The sequence below is a fragment of the Drosophila guanche genome, unplaced genomic scaffold (assembly GCF_900245975.1).
Source record: "Drosophila guanche unplaced genomic scaffold, DGUA_6, whole genome shotgun sequence".
Classification (NCBI taxonomy): domain Eukaryota; kingdom Metazoa; phylum Arthropoda; class Insecta; order Diptera; family Drosophilidae; genus Drosophila; species Drosophila guanche.
The window spans coordinates 3,145,125-3,170,720 of NW_022995755.1; the positions used below are offsets into that span (position 1 = coordinate 3,145,125).

The 25,596-nt window shown below is 48.1% G+C and overlaps 6 protein-coding genes across 7 annotated transcripts; 4 read left to right on the plus strand and 2 right to left on the minus strand.

The window, feature by feature from the left end:
• Positions 1-584: 584 nt before the first annotated feature.
• LOC117589905 (origin recognition complex subunit 2) lies at positions 585-2,745 on the minus strand. The gene is made up of 3 exons (XM_034282177.1): positions 2,045-2,745; positions 1,140-1,988; positions 585-1,073 (listed from the first exon to the last, which is right to left on the minus strand). Exons 1-3 carry the CDS (start codon positions 2,742-2,744, stop codon positions 637-639), a joined length of 1,986 nt encoding a protein of 661 aa, XP_034138068.1. The 5' UTR covers position 2,745; the 3' UTR covers positions 585-636.
• A 170-nt stretch (positions 2,746-2,915) lies between these two features.
• Positions 2,916-6,398, plus strand: LOC117589665. Of its 2 annotated transcripts, XM_034281802.1 has the most exons (6): positions 2,916-2,953; positions 3,070-3,258; positions 3,317-4,829; positions 4,900-5,705; positions 5,772-5,968; positions 6,029-6,398. In XM_034281802.1, the coding sequence occupies exons 2-6, from the start codon at positions 3,113-3,115 to the stop codon at positions 6,175-6,177; spliced, it is 2,811 nt and encodes a 936-aa protein (XP_034137693.1). In that variant the 5' UTR covers positions 2,916-2,953; positions 3,070-3,112; the 3' UTR covers positions 6,178-6,398. The 2 variants fall into 2 exon arrangements, with proteins under 2 accessions (XP_034137693.1, XP_034137694.1); XM_034281803.1 differs by lacking the exon at positions 2,916-2,953 and having other exon boundaries at positions 3,043-3,258.
• A 7-nt stretch (positions 6,399-6,405) lies between these two features.
• LOC117589666 (inositol polyphosphate 1-phosphatase) lies at positions 6,406-7,930 on the minus strand. The gene is made up of 2 exons (XM_034281805.1): positions 7,182-7,930; positions 6,406-7,122 (listed from the first exon to the last, which is right to left on the minus strand). Exons 1-2 carry the CDS (start codon positions 7,669-7,671, stop codon positions 6,494-6,496), a joined length of 1,119 nt encoding a protein of 372 aa, XP_034137696.1. The 5' UTR covers positions 7,672-7,930; the 3' UTR covers positions 6,406-6,493.
• A 5,965-nt stretch (positions 7,931-13,895) lies between these two features.
• LOC117589647 (hepatoma-derived growth factor-related protein 3) lies at positions 13,896-15,030 on the plus strand. Its single transcript, XM_034281779.1, has one exon. It carries the CDS (start codon positions 14,398-14,400, stop codon positions 14,905-14,907), a length of 510 nt encoding a protein of 169 aa, XP_034137670.1. The 5' UTR covers positions 13,896-14,397; the 3' UTR covers positions 14,908-15,030.
• Positions 15,031-18,424: 3,394 nt separating this feature from the next.
• Positions 18,425-19,604, plus strand: LOC117589793 (protein arginine N-methyltransferase 1). Its single transcript, XM_034281993.1, has 2 exons — positions 18,425-18,893; positions 18,947-19,604. Exons 1-2 carry the CDS (start codon positions 18,472-18,474, stop codon positions 19,578-19,580), a joined length of 1,056 nt encoding a protein of 351 aa, XP_034137884.1. The 5' UTR covers positions 18,425-18,471; the 3' UTR covers positions 19,581-19,604.
• Positions 19,605-20,793: 1,189 nt separating this feature from the next.
• On the plus strand, positions 20,794-22,425 carry LOC117589791 (probable protein arginine N-methyltransferase 1.2). The gene is made up of 3 exons (XM_034281992.1): positions 20,794-21,182; positions 21,240-21,469; positions 21,528-22,425. Exons 1-3 carry the CDS (start codon positions 20,901-20,903, stop codon positions 22,375-22,377), a joined length of 1,362 nt encoding a protein of 453 aa, XP_034137883.1. The 5' UTR covers positions 20,794-20,900; the 3' UTR covers positions 22,378-22,425.
• Positions 22,426-25,596: the final 3,171 nt, after the last annotated feature.

Consider the following 25,596-nt stretch of genomic DNA (forward strand, 5'->3'; position numbering starts at 1 on the left):
CGAAAATGTATATAGAAAAAAAACTCCTAGCCTTAGTCGTCGCATCAATTCCATTTTGTTTCGACTGCACAAGAATGCTTTAAATCCGTGTATGTGCCGTGTGAGTGTATAATATTAGCTAAAGAATAGGAATTCCTGAAAGTGCATCTATATGTTTGCTTTGTCTTATGTTTCACTTTGTCGCAAGCTCGATTGAGAGTGTTGGCCATGGCAGGCAACAATTTGTACCCACACTGAAAAACATTTCAATGCTTTGAGGAAATTCAGGTACGGGGTACGGAAACAGCGGGTAGATCTGTTTGGAAATACAAAATCAAAACTTATGATCTTAAATATATAGAATACACCGTATTTAGCAATGCAACAAAAAAAAACAAAAAGAAAAAGCGGACACCAAGAGAATCAGATACAACTTTTATGCATGCGCCAATCTAAATGTGTAGGAAACCCGAGTGAGAGGGGAGGAGCTCATCGTAAATCTAATTGAAATCTACCATAAAGTAAAGTAAAGTAACTTCGAAATGGGCAATACAAGTGAAAGCAACACACGACATTTTTAAAAAGCAAAATTGTAATTGTATTTAACAATATTAGATAATAAATTAATATGTTCTAAAATGATGCGATGGCCTATTCCTACTTCTTCTCCTGCTCATCGAGGAACTGTTGCAGCAGGGCTCCATCGATGGGAATGTTTAGCTGCTCGGAGCCATCCACGCTGCGCTTCGACTTGACCAACTTGTGGTCCAGGAACTCGGTAAGCTGTGCGCGCAATGCCAGATCCGAGCTAACCAAGAAGGACTCGCGACAACTTGAGTACAGATCCTTGAAGGGCATACCCTGGTACTGGGCATTGCCCTTGTTCTTCAGCTGGTACTTGACAATCAGCATGTAAATGCCGCGCGAGTTGGTCGTCAGCGAGCAGAAGACACTGCGCATCGAGGACAGAGCCAGCTCGCCAGAGTTCTGCACCAGCAGGGAGTTCTCGAAGGCCGTCTCGTCCGTGTAGGGCAACATGGTGGTGCAGTCCCACCACGAGAAATTAAAGTTGCTCAGCTTCCCCTGGTCCCACACTGCAGAATGAAAGGGAAACTATTAGAAGACAGCTGTTAGGGAGCAGGAAGTGCTTGTGTACTCACACAGTGGTGTGTTGATGTGGTCTATGGAAGCCAACATATGGATGTTGGGCACACGCGCCAGGCGTGACAATATGGCCTGAGCCTTCACATTCCGTAACATGGCACCGTCCAGGTTGTGCACGATCAGAAAGAGATGCGTCTCTGGTATCAGGGCGAACTCCTCCTCTATCATGTCTACAGCTTCGTGTGGATTTGTCGGGCTGATGCCGGCGTCCAGAATTTCACTGGTGATGCTGTCCAACATGTCCTTGATCGTGAGACTGGGAAAGAAGCCGTTCACAACCAGCACCGTCTGGCGGGCAAGTACCTCGTGGTGAAACGACTGCAGCAGCTGGCGCTTGGAGCCGAGCCCGTAGAGCAGAATATTGAATCCCTCGTTTAGAATGCACATCCATTTGGGAAAGTACGAGCGATACTCCTCCATGATGGCATTGATGGCAGTCTCGTGCTCTGCCGACACTTTCATTTCGGAGAGCAGGCTGAACAGACGATCGGCGGCCAGGCGAGGATTCTTCAGCCGATCCAGAGTGTGGTCTGAGGTGAGAATCTTGCTGCTGGCATGCGAATGGAAGTAGCCTTCGCTCTCTGGCACAAACTCATTCGATTTTTTGGCCCGCGCCGACTGGCGGAGGCGAGCCGCTGAAGGAGTCTTGGGCAGAACGGGCACCACGATGGCGCGGCGTGTCTTGCAGGGTGTCTTGGGCTCATCGTCGGCGGCATCGTTGTCCGAGGAGTGGCCGTCGCTGCTGCTGCTACTGCTGCTAGACGACGACTCTTCGCCACTGGGCCGATAGTCGCTCTCGTCTCCAGAGAAATCCTCATCGGAGTCGGCCACAATCTTGGCAATCTCTGAAAGAGAATCGTTTTAAGTGAGTGTCAACAGGTTGGATCAGGCGAGTACTCACGATTCTTGACACGGCTGCGCACATGGGACGGCGTCTTTGTCTGCTCTGTGGGCTTTTTTCGCTTGGTGTCGGGCGTCTTGACGCCCAAGCAAGGCGTCTTTGGCGTCTTGGGTGTGGCACTGAGTGCCGCCAGAGCCATGGCATCCCGCTTCTTGGGCGTGTTGAACCCAAACAGACTGGCACCGGCCACATTGTACTCTGACTGGATGAGGTTCAGGTCCGGCCTGATGGGCCTCTCATCGATTTCCGCCACACCCTCGCCAACCTCCTCCACCTCTTCCCCGTTGCTCTCCTCCTCGCTACACTCCACATAGTTGACAACAATGTGCTCGTGCTCGTGGTCCTGCCGCCGGCCCTTGGTCTTTTCCTGATATGCCTGATACTTTTTGGTGGGACTGGGCTTTCGTGCGGAGCGTCGAGTGCCTGGCTGTGATCGCTCCTCTTCGGATCCCCCTGCATCAGCCAGATCGATCAGCGCCGTGTCCATGTCCACGACAGATTCATCATCCGAGATGTTTATGGTCTCCGCGGATTTCGGATTTCTCGATTTCTTTTGCTTCTTGGGTGTTCTGTACTCGCCATGATTAGTGGCGCTCATTGTAAAATTATAACAAACTTCTACAATATCAAAACGAAATTGTGAATTCTTGATCAAAATAAAAACAGCGCAGAAGAAGCGGGAAACCATCGATGACAACATCGATAGTATCGATTTGGAGCAGTGCCCGTCACAATTTCATCCCTGTGTAGTTGTCATGTAGCGAAATTCTTCAGATTGTGTTATTTAATTTCTCTATATTTTGTATTGAGAATATTGTAAATCTCGGCATCGTTTAAAATGTAAATATTTATTTCAAACAATTATATACCTAAAAATGTCAGAGCGTGTTGCATGATCATTTTGTGTGTGTTAGTATTGGCCGCTGGCGCCACGCATTAACCGTTAGGTCCGCCATGTTGATTTTGCATTCCCTTTCGCCTTCTTTCATTCCTATGTACACACATATTAAATTTTTTTTGCGTAGCGTGGCTCTGGAATTTTTCGTTTAGTGATTTGTAATTGTAACAATGAGTGCCGTTGCTGCTGATAAGTTTTGTGCAGTCTGCGGCGACTCCGCTGCATTGATGTGCGAGCGTTGCATGGAGCCGTATTGCAACAGAAATTGTCAAGCCGCGGATTGGCGCCGCCACAAATACTCGTGCATCCCAATGCCGTAAGTGGAGTTGCAGAATTTATTGTTTTCCACACTTTCATGTGCGTTCCTCTTTCAGTGTGTTGGTGCCAAATATAAATGCGCAGTGCTTAGAGGAGCAGCAAGTTTCTGCGAAACCACTGGTTTCCAAGCCAAATCATGGGGCTATTCCCAAATCGAATCCGAAGCCGATCAATAAGGAAGTGAATACCGTCGACCCGGTATCTGCATCGAGTCCAGTCAAGAGCGTTGGAACACCAACAGGTGTGAGCCCTGAGCAACTGTCTTCTGTCTGGCGTGAGACATTTTTGCCGCCGCTAAACGATTTCTCCGAGTGCCGCGTGACGCACATGAAATCAGATGGCGTCATCTGGGTAGTGGATGTGTCCAATGTTGAGCTCATGGAGCAATTCAACGAGGGCATGCAGCGTGTCAAGTCAATGCTTCAGCTAGCCAAATGTGTCAAGGAGGACTCGCTGGTTGTGGTTCAAGGCGAAAAAAACATCCAACGTGGACATGTGATCTCTGTGGACTCGCAGTCGAAGACTGCAATGATCCGTCTGATCGATCATGGGTCTGTGGTCGATTTACCTTTGCTGGAAGTCTACGATCCGCTGCCGCGCATGGCAGATATCAAAGCATTTGCGATCCAGGTGAAGCTGCTGTCGAACACGGGCGTGCAGAGCAACAATCATCTGACGTTGCGCTTCCTGGGCCCCAAAACACAGGAGGGCTTCTATCCGGTTCAGCTGAAGCCCAAGATGACAATTCCGCTAAATTTTCCGATTAAGATGCTGCAGATGAACTCGGAAGTGACTGTGGTCACGATCCTTGAAGGTTGTCTGCATCGCGATGAGCAGCCAATTGCCCTGCTCCAAATATCTACGATTGTGCAGATTAACGCCGCCATGAGTGAGAAACTGGACGGAAAGCCAAGCCAGCAGCAGCCGATCTCTGTCCCTCTGCCATTAGATACGTGCACAACCGTATTCTTGGCCACTCGCACCAACCAGGGCTACCGACGCGCTTTTCTGCTGGACGTAATCGATGCTCCGCCCACGCGCACTTATCTGGTGTATGAGATGGATGAGGGTCGCATCTCCATCACCACGGACGTGCGTCGCATTCCCAGCGAGCTGCTCGGTCATCCCATTCAGACATTTGCCATGAAGCTGAACAACGAAGGGCAACAGGTGCCGCTGAAGGAACTGCTGGAGAGCTGTGGTCCCGATTTAACAGTCAAACTTCGTTTGGAGAGCATTCAAGGGCAGGAAAAGGTGCGCAGGGTTGGTGCCGCCTTGCTGTCCAAAGGCAAGCAGATGGCCGAAGTGGAGCTGAATACGTTCATGGGAGAGGTGTCCACCATGGGCCACAAGTACTGGCGTGAGGCGATAGAGAACGGCACGTTGGTTCGCATAACTCACATTGTCGACTACAAGGAATTCTTCATCAGCTCCATTGAGACCATGTTTTATGCAAACCTTTTCAAGCGCATGGAGAAGAAGTGCAGACCCTTCGGTCCCTCGGATCAGATTCTGATTGGCAGCATTGTTCTAGTGGCAAGCCCCAAGCTGGGACACTTCCGTGGCACGGTAAGCATATTGACATGACCCCAACTCGCACAAATTACATGAAAAATACATTATAAACCCATCTTTACAGATCTGTGGTATTGAAAACGACTTATTTAGTGTCCACAACATTGACACTGGCGCAACGTACCTGGTGGAGAGACAGTTCCTGCGCATGTCTTGTCGCTTCCTGGAAAACATGCCCGTGAGCCTGTCGCGCGTCCAACTAAAGTCAGTGTGCGATATTCCTGAATGTGCAGTGATCCCAAAAAATGCAGGCTGTGAACTGATGAAGGAGCTCTTGGCTGAGAACGTCGAATTTCGTGTCGAATTCGTTGGGTCAAGCACTCAATTGGTGGACTTGCATTTTGGATCGGGCGAGGCGACTTCGCTGGCCCTACGAATTCTGCCGCTGATGTTTACGCCCGTTTCGTTTACAACGCAGGAAGTAGCTGCTGCTAAACCAGCTGCAGTGGCAGTTCCTGCTTCAGTGGCAGCTCCTGCACCAGCGAAAGTTTCTGCTCCTGCAAAAGTTCCTGCTCCGGCAGTTGTACCAAAAGAACTCACGGTCAAGACGCGTCCAGCTGCTTCAGAGATGTCAAATGAACTTATTCCACCCTTGCCGCTGTCGCCCCCAGCTTCCCCCATTATCGAGACTAAAGAGCCCCAACAACAATTCCAACGACACTTTTACAAGGATGTGCCCAAAATTCTTATTCCACTGGGCGAACGGATCGACGCGTTCCTGCTGAATGCATCGGAATTATCCAAAAGTGGTTATATCACCGCCTGTCACTTTAAAAACGATGACGAGTCGATGTACCTTCAGGATTTGTTTAGTTTAATTAATAGCGAAGGCAAGTCGTCGCACCCAAACATTAAAAGCTATATCCCATGGTAGGTCCCAGGCTAGTCCATAAAGCCAACATGTAATCCAATTTTCCATCCAATCTTCTTGCACAGTGTTGGAGAAATGTGCCTGTCCATGTTCAGCGAGGACAATAGCTGGTATCGTGCCGTCTGCGAGGAGATAATCGGCGATAAGGCTCGAGTTTTATACTGTGACTTTGGCAACTGGGAGATCGTTTCCTTTAAAAACCTTAAGCCCATCAGCTCTCGTCTTGTGCAGGCCATCATTGCCACCAAATGTTACGTAGAGGGTACGTAATCGGGTATTACACGATTAACCTTCATTGCTAACTCTATTCTGTTGCTTTCAGGTTACGAAAAGTCGCAGAAATTCAGTCAATGGGAGGAGCATATTAAGACGAACTTGCACGTTTTGTGTCGTGTCAAGGAGGGCCCCGACTCTAATTCGCGTACCATTACCATCCCCGATCTAGAGAAACTTGTGACACAAAAAACTTAACTCATTGTCGAGTTTTACATTAAGACAACAAGAATCGCGTTCCTTCATTATAATCTCCTAGTAATAAGAGTATTTCCGTACACCCAAAGTGTACGGATCGAGTTTTTTTTGGAAAACATTCGTTTATTTTGTTTTGTTTCTCGACTTGGCAGGTCCTGCGTAGACGATCGTTTAAGAACATACATAAATAAATAAATATTTCGATATAGTATAAATACATATTCACTGGTAAACATTCCACAACATTTATCTCTCAACTATTGGAGATTCAATTACAACACTTATAATGGGAGATTACAACTGCATCCGACAGCATTCATTGTTCGGCCAGCTTGGCGAGGAGCACCTCCATCGCATCAACGTTGCGTACGGCGATGATGCCAGTAGCATTTCGCTTCCAATCGGATTCAGAGTTCTGCATCAGGTACTTGAGGGCCACTGGCTTCTGCTCCGACACGCTCGCACCAAAGTCGAAGACATCACCGCCCAGAGCGCGTAGAATCGCCTGCGGTGCACAGGTATCCCACTTGAACGTGGATCCCTTACTGAGAAGATACACTTCCACCTCACGGGTGATGACTTTCAGGGCCTTGTGCCCGGCCCCTGCGGAGAATGCAAACTCATAGCCCAGATCGAGTAATCGCTGAAGTATGTCCGACTGCTCAGAGCTGGAAAAGATGGCAAGCTGACGGTGCTCGTCTCGCGCCTCAAAGTGACAGTTGTGGGCCTGCAGACTCGGCAGGCAGATGCCCCAAAACATCGACGAGCTGTACACGTGCTCCTCCAGCTTTTTGCCAAAGGGCTGGGCAACGACTCCCATCACGGGAATGCCCGTGTCACGTTCATAGACGCCAATCAAAACGGTTACACAGTCCAGGCCGGTGGAGGTGATGCCGGGAAAGTTGGTGAACATCGTATCGCCCGAGATGTACTCTGCAGTGGCGTCTGCAAAAAACAAATCATTAACAACTGCCATGGGCTTACATGTCCATCTACTCACGTACCAATTGGATCAATCCATATGCCCAGATTGGCATAGTCTAGCTCCTCGGGAAGCTCTGGAATCTCGCCCAGCGTGTTGCTCTCAAAGTTGACTACGCGATGCACTTCGCCGGCCAGTGCGCTTGCTGCACCCTCATGTCCACTGAGTACCGCCTCCAGGCATGCGGTGGTGTCCGCTTCACATGCCCCCACAGCAACGGTGACACTCTCTTCCAGCTTATTGGTAAAGTTTGGCGATTCCTCGCCGAGAATGGCGTCCTGCATCTGGGGAAAGACCGCGCCCACCTCGTGTTTGATGGTCTCCTGGATGAGCACATCGGCCAGCGTTTTGAAATCGTGCTCGAACCGCTCGTTGGCCTCTCCTTCCGACTTTTCCTGGACGAGCAGCGCCAGCAGCTGTTCATTCACCCGGCATGTCCTGGCAATATTCGCCGCCTTTTCCGCACAGTTAATCAGCACCCGCAAGAGGTTTGCCTTGTCCTCCGAGCCCATGGTCCAGTCTGCTTGCCAATTAATTAATTTAATTTAATTAACTACATTTTTTGTATGGCTTCCATATGTATGGACTCGTGTTACAGTTCTGCTTGCTTCATATTTGTTCCTATTCCATACAATCAGCAGTTAATTCGTAATTGAAATTGAATTCCTCTTGCTGGGGCTGCTCTCTGTTAAAATTAGTGCACAATGCCTGCTATTGTTGCTATTTAGTTGGTCAGAGGTTGCACTTAAGGTTTTTCATTCGCGAAGAAGCTCTACAAAAAAACACATCACACATCTGCCTCTTTGGGAAACTTTGGAAAGCTTTGAAACAGCTGAGCTGAAAAAGCTTGTCCTTTTTTACCTACTTGCCATACCTTGCGGTCACATGCCAAAGAGAGGATTAGGTATATGTATATGTTTTTACACGGTAACTACAGCTACATCTACATTTTGTGGTTGACTAGTTTCGCCGTATTTTGCCATTGGCGTAGTGGTGCAAAACGCGTCTTTAAAAATACTGGAAAATGGTCAAAAATTCTAAGCAAAATATTAAAAAATGCAAGGTGTGTGAGCTAAACAAGGTTGTCTGAAATCAAATTCCTCAATTTTTATACTGGGTTGATTATTACAAGCTAGTTAGGAACGGTCAAGTCAATTACAAAAAATACTTTTTATGGCTTTTTCCGCGCACCTTTTGGTGGCTTCCTTTTAGTGCTGTGAAGCGGGAACAAAACGGAAACCCTGCAACACCACAAACACGGTCACACATAGAGATGAAACTCAGTGGGTAGATAAGATATCGATATATGGCGGTTATTTTTGTAATTTTCAAAAATGGACCAAGGTTCCCTAATCTATGAATGATTCAATTATTAATGTTAAATCACGTGCACCTTTAAAAACGAATTGAAGAGCTCCATTTATCAGGATGCCCCGATGCCTCTGCAGCTGAAGGGAAAGGGTTGGGCAGCAACTTTCACATCTTCATTGAAACAATTTTAATTGGCAATTAAAAATTACGCACTCACCGCCCCTTTGGGCCTTGCTCAGCAGCCCAGCCCAGCCCAGCCCAGTCCAGCCCAGTCCAGCCATGAATCATGCTCAGCCCAAGGAGCTGCCCGTTCCCTTCCCTTTGAGGGCTTTGTTTCAGCTGCGGCTGCTGCATAATTTGCACCCGATCTTATCAGCGAGCACTGCTAATGATTCGCATTAATGATGCTGCATACATGGCCCGCTTTTATGCTCTCCCCATTCCTGTGGCATCGCTGTACCGATCTCTGGGTTCTGTGTTCTGTGTTCTCTGCTCTTTTTGGGTCTTACGCACTTTGGCATCTTATGAAATGGGAGCATCCATCAGTGAGCTACCACTGACTGCCCCAGCACTTGGCTGCATTTGCATATAAATTGCTGCTAATGTCGCGCTATCAAAGTGACTGCATCAGTGCGGCATTCCTGCCATGCCTGGGCCAGTCCTGGAGGACCAGGCCCTCAGGCCCTGTACCGCTTGTGCTTGGCTTGGCTTATGCTAATTTGTTGCCAGGCCCTTGCCCTGGCCATTGATGTTTGGATAACGTTGACTTGATGACTTTGCATAATTTAGGCACAGAGAGCGCAGCAGAGACCTCAACTGCAGCTACATTTTGGCTGCTTTGGGTTAATTTTTCACTCAACCACGTTTGCCTTTTTAATGTGTTAATATTCGCGGGGAAAACAAGGCACAGCACAATGTTTTGCTGGTTTTCCTGCTCAGCCTCAGCCTCAGCCTCAGCCCCAGCCTCGACGTTTGACGTTTCAATTTGGCCCGTTGCGTGATCCTTAGCCGCACAATTTCTCAAACTTGCGGGCATTTATCAACAGCTCAGGCAAAGGCATTTGTCATCATGCCCACGGCCAGATCATCCCCGGCTCAGGCTCAATGCTGGTATGCAAAATTTGATTTGCTTGGTCCCTGGCTTGGTCTCCCTTTGTTGCTCATTAGCAAAACTCCAAAGCTCTCTCTCTCTCTGCCGCTGCCTTTTAACAGCCTTTTAATTAATCGCCCGAGTTGAACAAATTCTTAATGAGTCTTTAATTAATCGCCAAAACGAAACACACTCGACTCGACTGCCATTGAATTATTTAAATATTTTATTGTGACTTGGTTGCTGTCTCTGTCTCCCTGTCTCTCTGTCTCCCTGTCTGTGGCTCCACCCATGAGGCGTCTGAAACGAGTTTTGACGCTTCCCAAAAACTGTTTGCTTGATTATTTGACTGTTTTTTTGAATACAAAATGCCACAGCAAGCCCCCCACAAGTAACTGTCTCTATGCTGGCTGTGTTTCAGAGCTTCATTAAGAGTTTGTCCAGCTTTGTTCGCCCAATTTTCCAATTTTTTAAGCTGTCGTTGGGGATGAATGATGAACGCAGCTCGGCAGCCCAGAGCCCAGTGCAGTGGGGCGTATACTTATTGTGGGCCACTTGTCCCAGCGCCCACTCAGCCGCCAATTCTGTGCTCTCCAGCCATCTTCGATTTGTGTGCTGAGGCCTGCAGCAGAAACTGGATTGGGTCGTTGTGTTCATTTATGCGCTTCAAGGTGTTTGCCTTTTTACGCTTATTGGCAGCTCGCTCACCTCCCAGTTTATTCCCTTGAGCAACGGAAGGGGCACTGGTGTTGCTGCATATTTGCATTGCTAGTTAATTGTTTGCATTTCGGCGAGCAAGCGTAGGGTGTGGCTGGCACATGACCAATTATGGCAGCACCCAAGGCCAAATGCTGATCGATGGCAGAGTTCGTGCTCAGGCATTAATCTGTCCTCAAATGTTGCAGTGATGCACAGAAGCCAATAATCTGCCACCGATTGAACACCCACCATTCACACTCATCAATTTCAATGCAAAAGCCAAATTCTGCTCTGCTGTAAGCTATCCTGGCTGTGTCCCTGTCCCATTGTGGTCGTGTTTGAGCCAAGCGGAAGCGCAAGGAACATGCAGGCAGTCGGCAGTCGGCAGTCGGCAGTCGGCAGTCGTCCATAATGCAGCTACAAATACAAATCCGTGGCCCTGTTGGTTATAAATTGTATGCATTTTGCGCATAGTTTGCCATTTTGCCACTTTAACATTATTGTTATGATGATAAGCGAGCCACAGCGAGCGAGGGTCCAGGTCCAGGCCATGCTGGGTCTGCAGCTACAGCCCAGGGATGTTGCACCATCCTGCCTGCGCCTTCGCCTTTGTCCGGCTGTTTGCTGTTTGCTGATCTTCAATGCGATCTCTGCAGCTTGTTTGGCTTTCCTCTGTATTTAAAATCATTTCATTTTCTGGGGGCCAGAGTGTGAATATAATTTAAGGTGCCTCTGCCTGTGTCTGCTGTGTGTCCCTGCCGCAGAGAGATTATTTACGATGCTTGATTGGTTTTCAAGTGATCATAAAGTAAGCGATCGTCGTGTACTCTCAGCCAATTGCGGCGCTGTCCGTTGGCATTGAGTCGGCCCCGCACTGGCGTTAATATGTAGATTTCGGAGGCGTAGATTTATGTCCAGTGGGAGTGGGAGTAGAAGATGAAGTTAAATGTGGGAGTAGGAGCACCAGGAGGCTGCCCTTTGCCTGGACCCTGCTGGCGTAGATAGCTTCATCTGGGGCTGTGCACTCTGTGGCTAGATCCTGCTCGAACTCCCACAAGTGGCCTTCAACATTTGAGCATTTAATTGACATTGATGCTTGCCCCACTGGACAAGTCTGAGAACGCGCCTCGCGTCTGGCATGCTCTCCGGCATACCAAGTGCAGTGCAGCGAATTATTAATTTTCATATGGGAGTCGGGAGCGGAGGAGCTGCTGTCAGCTGGACATGAGGAAGACGTACAAAATAAATTCTGTGCAGACAGTCAGCAGACAATGCGCATCGAATGGGTGTGTGGGTTGGGGTTTCTGTTTCTTGGATTATTTTGGGATTGCGTTTCTGGCGCTCATCATTCAGAGTGTGGGGTCTATTGGGGGCCTATACAAATGTTGCTGGTGATTGAAATCAACGCCAACTCCCCCTGCCAGCCGAGAGCTTTGTCTGTTCTTTGGGCTTTCTTGGGGCTGTTGTCGTCGGGCTGTGTTTTGTTTTCGCTGCTTTAAATGAACGTTATTAAGGAGATGTTTATCGCTGAGTGATTTATTCATTAAAACAACATTTATTAGCCAGCCAAGCCAGCCATGGTGTGGTGTGTTCATGCGTGTGTGTGCGTGCACATTCACATTCACATTCATATTCACATTCACATTCGTTTGCTGGCCCGCTTTTGGACGTCGCCTCATTTGTGCGGCATTAAAATGCGAAAGCGTGTTTGTTCCTGGAAAACTGCACACCGCACACCGCACCCCAGCCAATCACCCTCCACTCTCCACTCTCCACTCTCCACACACTTCTTATCAGAATTGCGGGTGTGGTGGACTCTGCCAGGTGAGACATGACATGGCATGGCATGGCATGGCGTGGCGTGGCATGCGGCTTTGTTTTATGAACTTGCACATTTCCACCGTTTTAATCACTTAATTAGAGAGTCTCTTAATTGACTTGGACTTGGGGCAAGGTGCAGCACAGTTCGTGGCTTAAGTCTTTTGTTCCCCGAAGAAGTTGCGGCAGGACACAGCCAGCCGTGGAAAGCTTTAGCTTTTCCAGCTATTTGTGGGTTATCATTGCCCTCCCAGGCGGCTGCTGGACCTGTTCTTGGCTCAACCCATTCATTAGTCCCATTCCTGCGCCAAACCTGTCGCTGAGCCTCAGCTGGATTTGATGGTCGATTTTCTGCAATTTGATTGCATGCCCCACAGCCAGGACACACCCCTTGACTGTGTCCGTTTCCCATGTGCAGACATTTCAATTAGCATTTTGGCTAAGCATCACGTAAATATCAATCAAATCAGGCACAACTCGGGACTGGGACTGGCGTAGTCGTAACATAAATACTTGTTAGTCGCCATGACAGTCGCTTCCAGCTGTAAGTGCTCGTCGTTTGTTAGCCAAACCAAGCACTAATCCACCTCATGGCCTCAACCTGAACCTCAACCATGGTTATGCATCATCAAACTGCTCTGTGGGCACGGGAGAGCTGCCTTCTGGTGGTGTCATAAGGAAGCGTCTAAATGATTCATAATTTATGCCTCTCGTCCATTCCCACTCCCAAATGCATTCAATCGTTTCGTTACTTCATTTCTCCAGCTTAACGCATTGGCTTGTGCCTTCTCCACTCACTGCCTGCCCGTGCCTCTCCTGCTCCTTCTTATTGTAATGCATTTTGGGCTGGCAAAGTGCGTGCCTGTGCCTGTGCCTGTGCCTGTCGTTTGTCTGCTGCGTTGATAGTTGAAAAAATTACTTACAAATTACATGCGTAGCTTATGCCCCCGTGCCGCTGTGGCTGTGACTGTGGCAGGGACTGCGGCTGTGTCAGGTATTAGTGCTGTGTCTCGTGGCTGGCTCGCAGCGATCACCAGCCCCAAGCAGAGAGTAGCTTTGGGTTGTAAATATCCAACACCTTGCTGCTGCAAGTGTTTCCTGGCACTGTTCGTCTCTGTTTAATTTCCCATCATTATGCCAAGTGCCAAGAGCCAAGAGCTCATTAGCATATAAAATATGGTTGTAATTACGCCTGGTAAATAATGCAATTTTGCAAATTTTATAGGCCATGTTTGTGCTAAATTAAAATTATTATAATTGAGTTAAGGTGGGCAAGGAAAGGGCTCGCAGTGGCGCAGGACAGGGCTCGCTGGCTTAGTGGAATTTCGCATGGTTTTAAAATGCAACGCGGAACATGGCCATAAAGTGTAGCTGCGTTTAGCTTAAACAAGTCGACAATTTAAAAAGCCAATTTGCGCATAATACGTAGAACGTGAGCGAAAATTTAAAAGCAAACAGGCAAACAGGCAAAGGAAGGGGAAGGTTGCGTGTTGCGCTCGTCTGTGTGTGTGTCCGAGCAAATTTCCACGCCAATGACCATTAATGCAAATGTTGTTTGCTCATTACGAAATCATTGACCGACCGCCCGCCCACATATACTCACTCAGTCATGCTACTGGCCATACGACGACCCAGTTCGGTTTGCAATTCGAATTCAAATTTCAAATTCATCCTAATCGATAGCAACAGCCCACATGCAACCTTGCAAGCATTTCACACAATCACTATTGACGATCTGGCAGCTCTGGCAGCTAGCAACCTCATTTTTGGAGTCTTTCGTCCACTTGCTGGCGAAATAAAAGCGAACGACCTTACTTGTAGAACCTTTCGTCCAAAAAGAGCACAACCTCATTTTTGGAATCTTTCATCCACGTGCTATCAAAATAAAGAGTACACCTTATTTTTTGACTATTTCGTGCATTTGCTGGCGAAAAAAAGCGAACAACTCATTTTTGGAATCTTTCGTCCACTTGCTGGCGTAAATTAAGCAAAGAAACCTCAGTTTTGGAATCTTTCGTTGACTTTCTGCCGTAAATTAAGTGAACAACCTCATTTTTTGAATCTTTCATCCACGTGCTATCAAAATATAGAGTACACCTTATTTTTTGACTATTTCGTGCATTTGCTGGCGAAAAAAAGCGAACAACTCATTTTTGTAATCTTTCGTCGACTTGCTGGCGGAAATTAAGCAAACAACCTTATTTTTGGAATCTTTCGTTCACTTTCCGGCGTAAATTAAGCTGACAACCTCATTTTTGGAATCTTTCGTCCACAACGCGTGCGCCGACATTTGTTTGTGTTTTCATTGAAAAGTAACAAAATGGGAAACCGAAGGCAATTGAATACATCTACGTTCAACGATGGAGACTTCGTCTTCGCTAAAATGCGAGGATTTCGCGCATGGCCCGGTCGCATTGTAAACCGTATTGGCACTGAATACAACGTGTACTTCTATGGCACGTGGGATCATGCAAAGGTGTCAGAGAATCAAATTTTTGACTTTGCAACACACTCGAGGCGGTACGGAAGAGTGAATAATGATCGTGACTCCAAGGCCGTCCGTTCGTTCAAAGCTGCCATGCTGGAGATTCAGCTTGCCATGTCTGAGCCCGATATGGATATTAGTTACTTCAATACTGTGGGTCAGCTATCGGAGGAGGGTGTAAACCCAGAGGATGCTGACACTGAATCCAGCGTCCTGGACTCCGACTCGGATTCGGACAATGGACAACTTCCATCCGAGCTTCACATAGTCGGTGACAGCGACGCCGACTACGAGCCGGAGACGGAGACGGACGCGAAAGAGAACAACTCTCCAAATTCAAACTAACCTCAAATTTTGTTTTCTTTTTCTTTTTGTGTATCTGCTGTCGCAATCAACATTAATTTCAAAAACTCTAAATATGTTCGATTATCAAAGAGGCAAGCCTTAAATAAAAAGAAATTCATGTGAGTGTCTTCTCGTGCTGATTAAGGAGGCGCGGGCGTGTCTCTGGCCATAATGGCCGCTGCGTGATCTTCTCCCTGCTGACCCACACACATATGTGCATATGCCAACCCCCCCGGTCGCTAATCGAAGCCCACTTTGGGGGCACGTTTTCGCATTAAATGCTGCACCATCAGCATGGCCAAGCCAACCCCTGGACCTAGCCTCCCCAGGGGCGTGTGCTTGCAGCCTGCGCCCGCAGGATAGTTTAGCTAAATGCCATCGTAAAAGAGCGTCGGCCAGCCAGCAAGGAGCGGCGCACATGCACATTCCCACCCTACTTTCGGTGATGGCCTCTGGTTTAATTGGACAACGGGAACAGCAGCAGACGGGACACCGCTTCGATTAACAAATTATCGCCACCGCAGTAAAGGAATCGTTGCAGGTTCCGCATCCGTAAGGCATTCTCCAGGTACTCACTCGTATTTAGGTTAACAAGAGGGCTGCTGCATCACTGGGGATGCTCCCGGTCATGGGGATCCTGCCTGCGATGACCGCAAATCAGATTCAGTGCGCCGGCAATGAGATTTCCCCACCGCATCAATTTGTTTTAATGCCAAAAATGCTTTTGCATTACTCCAACAGATTGCGGCAGCTGCCGGAATCGAAGGAGGAGGAGTTTGCAGATCTGCGAGATCTCTTGGTGGCTCCAGCATCCTTCACCCGACAGCTGTCGTTGTCCTGTGTTCCTCTGCGGTCAGCCGGTGCCAGATTGTTAAGGAGTTTAGTCAGATAGTCAGATGCATATGCATGCTGGCTGTGGACGGGTGTGGAATCCATCTGATTCCTGGTTACCCCAACCCACCCCTGGACCCCCCCTGTCCATTGCAGTAAAATGTCAAATTAATGTTACAACATGTCCAACAACTTTTGACGGCATTTGACAATGTTGAGTGGAAATTCCTGCAGGTGACGCAATTTCCCTGTAATTTGTTTGGCCGCACGTACGTGGCATGGGCATGGGGCATGGACATGGGGCATGGACTTCGACTTCAACTCCAACTCCAACTCCAACTTCGATTCCATGCAGCAGTGTCAGCGCGATTGTGCCTGCCCAGCATTAACAAAAAAAAAAACAAAACGAAACAAAACAAAACCACTACGAATTGCGCCAAGGGACCTGCCAACTGTTTCGACTTCTAGCTGATTGTGTGTGTGCTGGGGCTGGCCTGGCTGCCGTGTGGTTGGCTGGGGACTGGCCCCGTTCGGTGTGGCAAGGTGTCAATGTGTGGGCATGTCGCACACGTGTGCTGCTTGCCTCTTGCCCTAGGGCCATAAATTTACTTAGTTTATTTGCTGCTACGCTGCCACTGCTCCTGCCACAGAGCAGACAATGCGGGGACGCGAGGCCCAGTTCAACGGAAATTTGTGAAGGAAATCAAATTAAAATTTTGCTAATTTATCAGTCGCTCCAAAATCGTGAGCCCCAGGTCCGTTGTCCAGTGTCCAGAGGGGAAGGGATTGGGGCAGAGTTTGGTGCGAAATTGTTGCATTTTATCGAAACGACTTCATCGGGGTGTCTGCGTCCCGCTTCGAGGCCCGAAACAAAGGCATTCTAATTAAAATTCCCAAGTGTCAAAAATATTATTTATATCTTTGCCAGAAGTAAGTGCATCAATCAAATGTTTGTGCACAACCAGCAATTAATTGGTTGGTCATCCGCAGGGTAGGATTGCCGGAGCAGAGGCTCTGGAAGGCTCTGTTAAAATCAAATTGCCGCATCGTTAACACCCCAGGGAAAGTCGATTGGATTTAGGAATTGGCAGGGCATAGGAATTGGGTTTGGCCGGGTTAATCGATGACTGATTGTCCAAATGGAAAGTTACACCAGGCAGCAAGCCACACAGGGAACACAGCGAAGAGATGTGCCAGAACTTGGCTTCACTTCGGAGGTGGAACAACACTCTCCCTTGCCTTTGTTGCCTAGGGTATGCTCTCTATTAAAACGATTATGATAGGCCCAATCCACCCCTGTATTCGGTAGCCCTTCGAGGGAGCACATGTTATTATTTGTTTTTGATGAAGTGGTTGATTACAATCGACCCTCCCCAGCCATTTACAGCCACCCCTTGTCGTTGGAAGTTCGAACCCCCCGCCAGGGACGATGCCCAAAGTGGAAGAGCCATCAATATTTTATGTTTATGGCCATGCGCTCTTGTGGGTCAGCAGGTGAAAATCTAGCTGGTCTCTCCTCGAATGTATGCATAATTGGCTGATGTCGAACACGACAAATGCACGCTCCAAGTATGCCGAAGAAGACATCATCGAATCAAATTGAATATGCAAAGCATCAACGCGCAGTGATTTTTATTTGCCACAGTGGGTGGGCATTCTCAATGGGAACACACCGCAGCACTAATGGAAACTTGCGTAGCTATTTAATTGATTTGTGCCAAATGTTTTATGGATTTTTAAAGCCAGGCCCGACGAACACAGGGCTGAATAAATGGAATCGTTTGTTCGGCAGCCAGCCAGCCGGGCAGGCCCACTTCCAACAGCCATCGGAGTGAGTCGGAGACCCCCGGCTGATGAGCGGGCCTAATTATGGAACAACCGAAATGGCAAATTAGCATAAAATTTAGCAGCATTAAAAATTATACTTTATTATGCTCCAATCCCGCGTGTGTGTGCTCCTTTTTATTGTTGCTCTGTGACTAAATTGATTAATGAGCCAATTTAATAGTTTCGTCTGCTTATGGAGGTTTTTTTATGACACTTCAAAAATTATGACGAGCATTTCCAGCCCGTTGGGCGGGCACATGTTGCACAATTTGTATTTAGCCTTCCTTCCCATTTTGGGCCCACAGTGAAAGTGCTTGTACCGCTCGATAGCTCTTAAAATTTGGCCATAAACCCCGTTTTTAGGGCTGGGCGGATTAGACGCTGGACGGGTTATGGTCCGGCGTTGAGGTGTTGGCGGCACAGTTCTTTCACGAACTTTGCTATTGGGCGATTGTGTGGGTGGACCTTTATTTATTTTTTGGCACTTTTAATGCGTCCATTAAAGGTAGCTCTTGATTTATCTGCTTGAGATGCTAATGGGATGGATAACATATGGTTTTTATTGATGAGTTAGGGCGTAGCAAGAGCTTGGGGATATGGACAATTGTTAGATCACATTTGTTTTCCTTGCTTTGGCTTTTTTAAGCGCCGATTTAAGCAAACAGCAAAAAAATACGAGGCATATGTTCATCATCAGCTGATTAAGAGACAGTGTGACCATTCAAAACAAATCGGTCCAGGGCTGCATAATGCATGCAGTCACATGGAAGGCTTTTTGCTGCCGTCAAATTGCAATTGCAATACATTCTATATTTGTACAAATCTACTAAGGATACAAAGGGAAAACTTTGTCAGATTGGAACTTACATGCGATTGAAAGTCTCTTTCTAGTTGTGTATTGTCAGCATGTCGGGGGATCAGGGCGATGCGCCCACTTGCAAAATGGAGAAACTCCAGCTAACTGATGACTTGGAGGAGAGCGAGTTCTTTCGGACCTACTCCCGCCTGGAGACGCACTTGGATCTGCTGAAGGACTCGGCGCGCACCATGGCCTATAAGGATGCCATACAACAGAATCGAGAGCTCTTCGAGGGCAAAGTCGTGCTGGATGTGGGCTGCGGCATGGGAATTCTGTCGATCTTTGCGGCCAAGGCCGGGGCTAGCAAGGTGATTGGCGTGGAGAACGCGGACATTGCAGCACTGGCCATGCAGATAGTGAAGGAGAATGGAAAGGAGAACGTGGTGAACGTCGTCAAGGGACTGATTGAGGAGGTGGAGCTGCCCGATGGCATTCAGCAGGTGGACATAATTGTCTCCGACTGGATGGGGTGAGTAACCCAAGCCAGGAAGCACTCTCCCCACTCAATTCTCTCATCATTAGGTCCTCCTTGTACGTGGAGGGCATGCTGCATTCGGTGCTGTTCGCCCGTGACAAGTGGCTGCGCCCTGGAGGCCTGGTGCTGCCCAATGTGGGCAATCTGTGGATTGCTGGTGCCTGTGATCCGCATCGGTCTCTCAACAATGGCTTCTGGAACAACGTCGAGGGCTTCGACATGAGCAGCGTCAAGTATGCGGTGGCCCATGAGGCTGTCGTGGACTGCGTGGCCTCCCAGAATGTGCTCACGAACTCGTTTCTCGTGCACTCGACTCTATTGGAGCGGGCCCCAAATGAACCGATCAAGTTTCGCACGGTCTTTGCGCTGGAGGTCCTGCGCACCGGAATAATCCACTCGATGATTCTGTACTTTGACGTGGGATTCTTTGTGGGCCAGACAGAGAAGCCAGTGACTCTCTCCACCTCGCCCCAGTCGCCCTGGACACACTGGGAGCAGACCGTCCTGCATTTGGACAAGCCCGTCTATGTACAGGCCAACGAACGGATCACCGGCGGAATCGGGATGTTTCCCAGCGCACACAACAGTCGCTGCATGAACTTCGAGCTGCGCGTTCGCTCGAAGGAAGCTCAGGGCCTGGTTTCGCATTTCAAGTACTTTACCTCTTCGCAGAAGCTGTAGCTCCTCGCAGAAGCTGTAGCTGGTGGGCATCGCAACAGGCGGTGACTCAAATGCCATCAACAGATATTTGCCTTATTCGCGTCGATCATTAAATGCGCTGAACAGAAATGATAACTGCCATAAAATGGGTCGTTAAACGCGGTTCGAGAAGTGCCCCGGGCACGGCAATCAATCGCTTCGACGCTTAGAAAGTGGACAACCGAAATGTTAACGACTTTCCTAACAAATTAATTTCAAAGCCAGAGTAGCAGAGCTTAGATCCAGCTCGGGCCAGAGGAGAAGCGCGTTCGGGAATGTGAAAATGCCTGCGACTGCTCTTCTCCCCTAATTAATTGATGGGACGTCGTATAAATTTGTGAAAGCCAACGCCGTGAGCCCCACAATGAACGCCTTTTATGCGTTTATAACTCTATTTACTATTTTAGCCATTTACATTGTTGTCTCCCGTCTCGGTCTCCGTCTCCGTCTCCGTCTGCGGCACACACACAAATTCTGTGTCGATTTCGTGTAGGGGTCGAGAGGCTACAGAAAATCTCTTGTCAGCTCGTTTTGTGTTTGTGCATGGCTGGTCTTTGTTAATGGCAGTTCTTAAAAAGCCATAAAACTGCTTTATACGTTCATGAAATTAATATGCACACCATTATTGGACATGATTATAAAATATTGGTTATCTAGCGCACACAAAAGCGCCACAAATGAGGCAACGTCCAACGAGCGATCTTTGATTTCGGGCCAAGCACTTGTTCCAGCCATCCAGCTCCCTGCGGCGCACATTAACAAAATTCTAAACAACAGCCGCAGCCAGAACGCAGGCAGCGTAGGCCCAACAAACATCTCAATTTGTATTGCTTCCCGCTTCACCCCCATCCGCGCTTACTTGTTCTCCTGCATCTTGTTGTCTGGGTATCGAATTGCTGGCATTTGTCAACGGAGCGGGACACTGCGCAACGAGCCATCTATAAATTAGAGACTCGTTAGACAGCTTAACCCCGAAGCCCATGGGGCTAGTCCTGCCAGAGCCTGCTTGTTGATAAGGTCCCACACTTTTCTCATGACAAATTAAGTTATTGCCCCACTCGCAAGGCGATAAGCAGTGGCCATGATGTGGGGGCAGGACAGGACAGGGCATGCCATGTTTTCTATCATTTTCCAGCTCATATTTCAGACTGAAATATTTCCATCAATGAAGCATTGACTCAAACGTCAGATAATCTCTACTCTCTATTCGTCAGTCAACGTGTAACAACTTACATAAACTTACTCCAATTTGTGAACAAAACAAATATATTTTTTCAAGCACACATCTTCAAGGGGTTCAAGATGAAGTACAACGTTCAGCCGGTCGTGGATTTTGACCTTTTGGAGCTGGCCGAGATTGAAATGGGCATTGCACATTTTCCGATGGAGATCGACGACGAGGTTTTTATTTTAAATGAGGAACTTTTGGATGAGGAGGCTTATTCTGATGTGCACTCAGAGGACAATAATGGCCGCGGAATGGAGGAGCAGTCGGATGATATAGCGGACATGGTGATGGATGAAAAGACTTCAGACGCTTTCGGCAAGTTTATTAAGAGCAACTTGGAGCTATTCAAAGACAAGGTAAGTTGTTGTTAAGTTCTTGGACATATTTCAATGACCAATCGTTACACTCGCTAGATTATCCTGGACGTTGGCTGCTGCTGTGGTGTCCTCAGCCAGCACTGCATCCTGGCTGGGGCTGCGATGGTCATTGCCACGGGCAATCAAAATGCTGCCGGATATGTATTGGCACTGGCCCGCGACCATGGAGTCGAAGATGTGTTTTTTCCAGTCAAAGGCGACATTTCCGAGATCGAGTTGCCTTTGCAGGTGCAACATGTGGACGTCATAGTCTCGGAGTGGACAGGGTTCGTGCAGCGTTGGACTAATCAATCGTTTAAATCACTGATTTTTGGTTCTTTACAGCGGCTCGGAATTTGTGGGCTCGCGGCTCCAGGATGTTATCTATGCCCGCGACAAGTGGCTCGTAAAGGGCGGCCTAATATTTCCGAATGTCGGACAGCTGTTCATTACTGGTCTTTATGACAATCCCATTACTTGCACGGAAGATTATCAGGCAGCAGAAGTAGAAGACAGTGAGGACCATTCCACACCGTCGTCTGATTCCGATTCAGAGGAGGCAAACGTTGGGCAGAGCCCACAGATCAGGGAATACTATGTGGGCCCGGTGGATGTGGTCACCCAAAAGTACCTCCTGAAGACAGTCGATCTCCAGACGCTCCCGTCTGCTGAGGCATGTATCTCAAGTGAATTCAAATTGCGAATGCTGGATGAAGGCCCATTCGTGGCTCTTTCGCTGCACTCGGACATCTGCGTGTCGCTGCCCAACCGGAAGCTAAAGCGACTGTTCTCCACCGGGCCCACACACCCCGAGACCTATCTGCTTCAGACGGTTCTGGTGCTGCAAAGCGCTCATTTTGTTACCAGGGAGACTCAACTGAAAGGTATTTTGAGCCTTCGCCGCATTCCAGATGACGGCATAGAGTACTCCCTGCGCTTACGGGCGGTTAAATTGGAAACAGATTTGCAGGCCACGATAGATAAACTGTCATGGCAAGACGATTTGTACTTGGAAATCCTTGAATCCTTGCCATTATTGTTCAGCGAAAAGCGCATGATAGATTCACTCTTAGATGAGACTGATTTGAATGTAGGAATTGAATCCTTGGCACTATTGTTCAGCGAACAAAATTCAGAAGTAAATGTGGACCAAGACACCGACTCTGTGGCAGAGGCAGGGTCATACGTTTGTTAGATACACAGTTTTGTTTAACAAATAAAAGGGATACGTTGCGGCACTGTTCATGCTGATGCTGGTTGATGTATTCATGGCAACGTTTTGGGGGCAGTTCGTCTGAAAGGCCAACACGTCGATTGTTGTTGTTGAGGGGCTGAGGGGAGTCCATCGACATGGACTGTGGGGACTGAGCGATCGTTGGACGATCAAAATTTATGGCCGTGCTGCATCAATTAGGGCGGCGGCGATCCGACGACTGCTAACCGTTGCTACTCAAAGACAATGGGCCCAAGTGTGGATCTCTTTTTGTTCGACTTTTGCTGCTTCTGCTGCTGCTGCTGCTGCTGATCGGTGTTTAGCTTTGACGTTGCTACATCGATTTAAAATGATGTCGCGCATAATTCACCGATCGAGGAAAGAGGAACGAGGATCGAGGATCGACGACCACGCTCTGCCAGACTGTGCGTCGTGATTTGGCTCTGGGGTCGGTCGATCGGTCTGCCCTCGTTTACAGTAAGAGTTCTTTTGTTCTGATCTCATAACTGATCGCTGATCGCACTCGGTTAGCTATAAGGAGCACTGGCCTCGGCCCTCGGCCCTCGGCTAATGTCAGTCGCTTTTCCTTTATATCTTCCCCCCTTCATCTTCTCTTCTCTCGATCACATGCTTAAGTGACATTTCGTCTGCTGAAGCTGTAGATGGATGTGGATCTGGATGTGGATGTGGATATGGGTCTGCTTTTGCGTCTGCATCGAATGCCGAGCCCAAGTCTGGGTCCGTGATGGATTAGCATCGTTTTGCCGTGAGGATAATGTGTCGTCTGCAATGATTTTCGTTGACATGTGTTTCTCTTTTTGTGTTTCGGCTTTCATTTCGGGGTCCAGTTTCTTGGAAATAATTATGCTACTTTTGTGCAGAAATAACAGCATTTTTGTACAAATTGCATAAAAATTTAAATTGCCCCAGCAGCAAAGATGAGCGAATTTTCGGTTTTTTTGTGTGTTTCTGTTTCCGCGGATTGCAGGACGACGCAGAAAATTGCTTAATAATGAAATGCCAATGGATTAAGCGCAATTTGTGCGGCATTCGGACGGTCGACCCTCTGATTGTCCCCCTGGAACTTTATCTTTATCTTTATCGTGTTTTTTTTTTACCAACCACAATCATCATCATCATTATAATCATCATTATCACGGAGGAGAACGACGTTCAACACGTTCGATTTTTCTGCAGTTTATTTTACACCTAACGAGGCCGTGAGGCCTGTCTCTCTCTTTCTCTCTGGTCGTCCCTTTCACACGTCAGGGCCTCGAAGCGTTTTCATTAAATTCGCTTAATAGCGCAATATAATTTAAACAAGTAGTAACATAAAATAAAACTCACAGCCACGCACTGAAAGGCATAAAGAAGAAGCAAATTACTCCAGAGAACCAAACACAGAAGAGAACAGAACCGAACCGAACCGCAGACATCGACAACGCATTCGAAATTCGAATATGAACAAACACTCCTGGCATGCAGCAGCATGGTGTGGCATGGAGGGAGATAAGGCAGAAGGAGGTCCTACTCAGTGGTCCCTCAGTTCCAGTTCCAGTTACCGATGCCGAGTCCCAGTTATGGCGCATGGGCGAGACCGCTCCACTGCCCAGTGCAATAAGTTCGCTTAACGAGGGTTTAATTTATGATTTGTTATGTTTCCGGTTCATGTTCTTGTTGCCAGCAAAATTATTGGCCATAAAGCTAAGGTGTGGATTATAGTTGCTGGCAGTAGTAGCAGCCAGCCAGTCAGCCAGTCAGGCCAAGTCAATGAGAAAGAGAAGGGAGAGAAGGCTGATGAGGTCACCCTTGGGTAGGGCATATGCTGTGCTCGGGGTCACCATTTTAAGAGTTCATCAATTGCATCTTTATCCTTTTCCCCAACTGGATCCTGCACTTGTTTCCTCCACTCATTTGCCTCTGTGCTCGCCAACTCCTTTGGACAGTTTTGTCTGTGGCCCACTAATAGTCCTTAATCCTTTCACGCTCACTGTGCATTTTGCAGGCGCTGCATCGTTGCGTTGAAAATCGATTTGTATTTTTATTTCCTACCATTTTTTGTTCGTGGCTGTTGCGTTGGGCTGCGCCTGCGCAACCAACTCGTCCCATGGATAACAACGGATAAGGGAATAAGCAAAGACAAGCCAAGACACCAGCCAGGAGGTGGACTAGCCCCGCGAAACGTGAACAGGAGGGGAGCGGACTGGAAGGTCCAAGCAACGCCAACGAGTATCTGGTGGAACATAAATTACGCGACTAACAAGCAGCGCCCCGTGCAGCTACAAAAAATACGAAAAAAAAAAACATCTTGCGGAGGGGTCGAGGAACACTTCATACTTGGGAACAAACCTGGGGGACTAACGTATTGGGCCAGAGTCAGAGTCAGAGTCAGAGTCAGGCAATGGGCATGGGTCTTACCAAAGTGAGTTGCACAAAATTATAAATGAAAGCGGGTGTTGGACACTGTTCGTTCTCTCGCAGCATCATCCACATCCACATCCCATTCCATTGCAAATCCCATTCTCAAACCTCCAGCCATATCCAGGTACCACATCCACGTCCACGATTAGGTGCTGCAATTTGGCTGGGGCTGTCTGTGATTGAGACCGAGGCAGTGCTCGAAACGAAGTTAAAAATCAAATTAGCGAATGTGTTGAAAATTAAAAACAAATTCACGGATAAATTGCATCTGCCAGATACGCAATTATTATGAGGGCAGGCCCAGGGTTGGGCCAAGGAGAGAGAGAGAGAGAGAGCGAGAGGGGACCGCGTGCAGAGGATAAGACGTGGCTAACTTATGGACTGAGAGACAGCCAGACCCACTGCTCTGGACATGGCTTGGTTCTGGATTCTGGATTCTGGATGCTCGACTCTGGTACGGTGGCTGTGTGCGCGGAGTATCTTGTGTATGTGTGTGCCTGTACCTGTACCTGTATCTGCAGCTGTATTTGTGTGTGCCCTCGAGGTGTTGCAATTTGACGTTTTTTACGCGAGTTTTTATTCCATGAAATCCGCATGAATTTCATGAGGCTGCAGCAGCCTCAGACGCAGCTTCAGCATCGCACGCAGTGCAAATACTTGGCCCTAAATGGCTCTCTCTCTCTCACTCTCTCACTCTCTTGACTCTTTTTTCGTTGTTGTTGTCTGTGTTGGCCACGGCGAAAAACACGTCGAATTAACACGCTCTAAGGGGCAGCTGGA

Bases quoted from the DNA above. Each gene is read 5' to 3' on its own strand.
- LOC117589905 (XM_034282177.1), bottom strand. From the start codon at position 2,744: ATGTTGTCATCGATGGTTTCCCGCTTCTTCTGCGCTGTTTTTATTTTG. The intron at 1,989-2,044 runs GTGAGTACTCGC...ATTCTCTTTCAG, and splicing joins GCGCAGCCGTGTCAAGAATC to AGATTGCCAAGATTGTGGCC. The intron at 1,074-1,139 runs GTGAGTACACAA...TTCATTCTGCAG, and splicing joins CCACATCAACACACCACTGT to TGTGGGACCAGGGGAAGCTG.
- LOC117589666 (XM_034281805.1), bottom strand. From the start codon at position 7,671: ATGGGCTCGGAGGACAAGGCAAACCTCTTGCGGGTGCTGATTAACTGT. The intron at 7,123-7,181 runs GTACGTGAGTAG...TGTTTTTTGCAG, and splicing joins CATATGGATTGATCCAATTG to ACGCCACTGCAGAGTACATC.
- LOC117589647 (XM_034281779.1), top strand. From the start codon at position 14,398: ATGGGAAACCGAAGGCAATTGAATACATCTACGTTCAACGATGGAGAC.
- LOC117589791 (XM_034281992.1), top strand. From the start codon at position 20,901: ATGAAGTACAACGTTCAGCCGGTCGTGGATTTTGACCTTTTGGAGCTG. The intron at 21,183-21,239 runs GTAAGTTGTTGT...TACACTCGCTAG, and splicing joins TGGAGCTATTCAAAGACAAG to ATTATCCTGGACGTTGGCTG. The intron at 21,470-21,527 runs GTTCGTGCAGCG...GGTTCTTTACAG, and splicing joins ATAGTCTCGGAGTGGACAGG to CGGCTCGGAATTTGTGGGCT.
- LOC117589793 (XM_034281993.1), top strand. From the start codon at position 18,472: ATGTCGGGGGATCAGGGCGATGCGCCCACTTGCAAAATGGAGAAACTC. The intron at 18,894-18,946 runs GTGAGTAACCCA...TCTCATCATTAG, and splicing joins ATTGTCTCCGACTGGATGGG to GTCCTCCTTGTACGTGGAGG.
- LOC117589665 (XM_034281802.1), top strand. From the start codon at position 3,113: ATGAGTGCCGTTGCTGCTGATAAGTTTTGTGCAGTCTGCGGCGACTCC. The intron at 3,259-3,316 runs GTAAGTGGAGTT...TTCCTCTTTCAG, and splicing joins TACTCGTGCATCCCAATGCC to TGTGTTGGTGCCAAATATAA. The intron at 4,830-4,899 runs GTAAGCATATTG...CCATCTTTACAG, and splicing joins TGGGACACTTCCGTGGCACG to ATCTGTGGTATTGAAAACGA.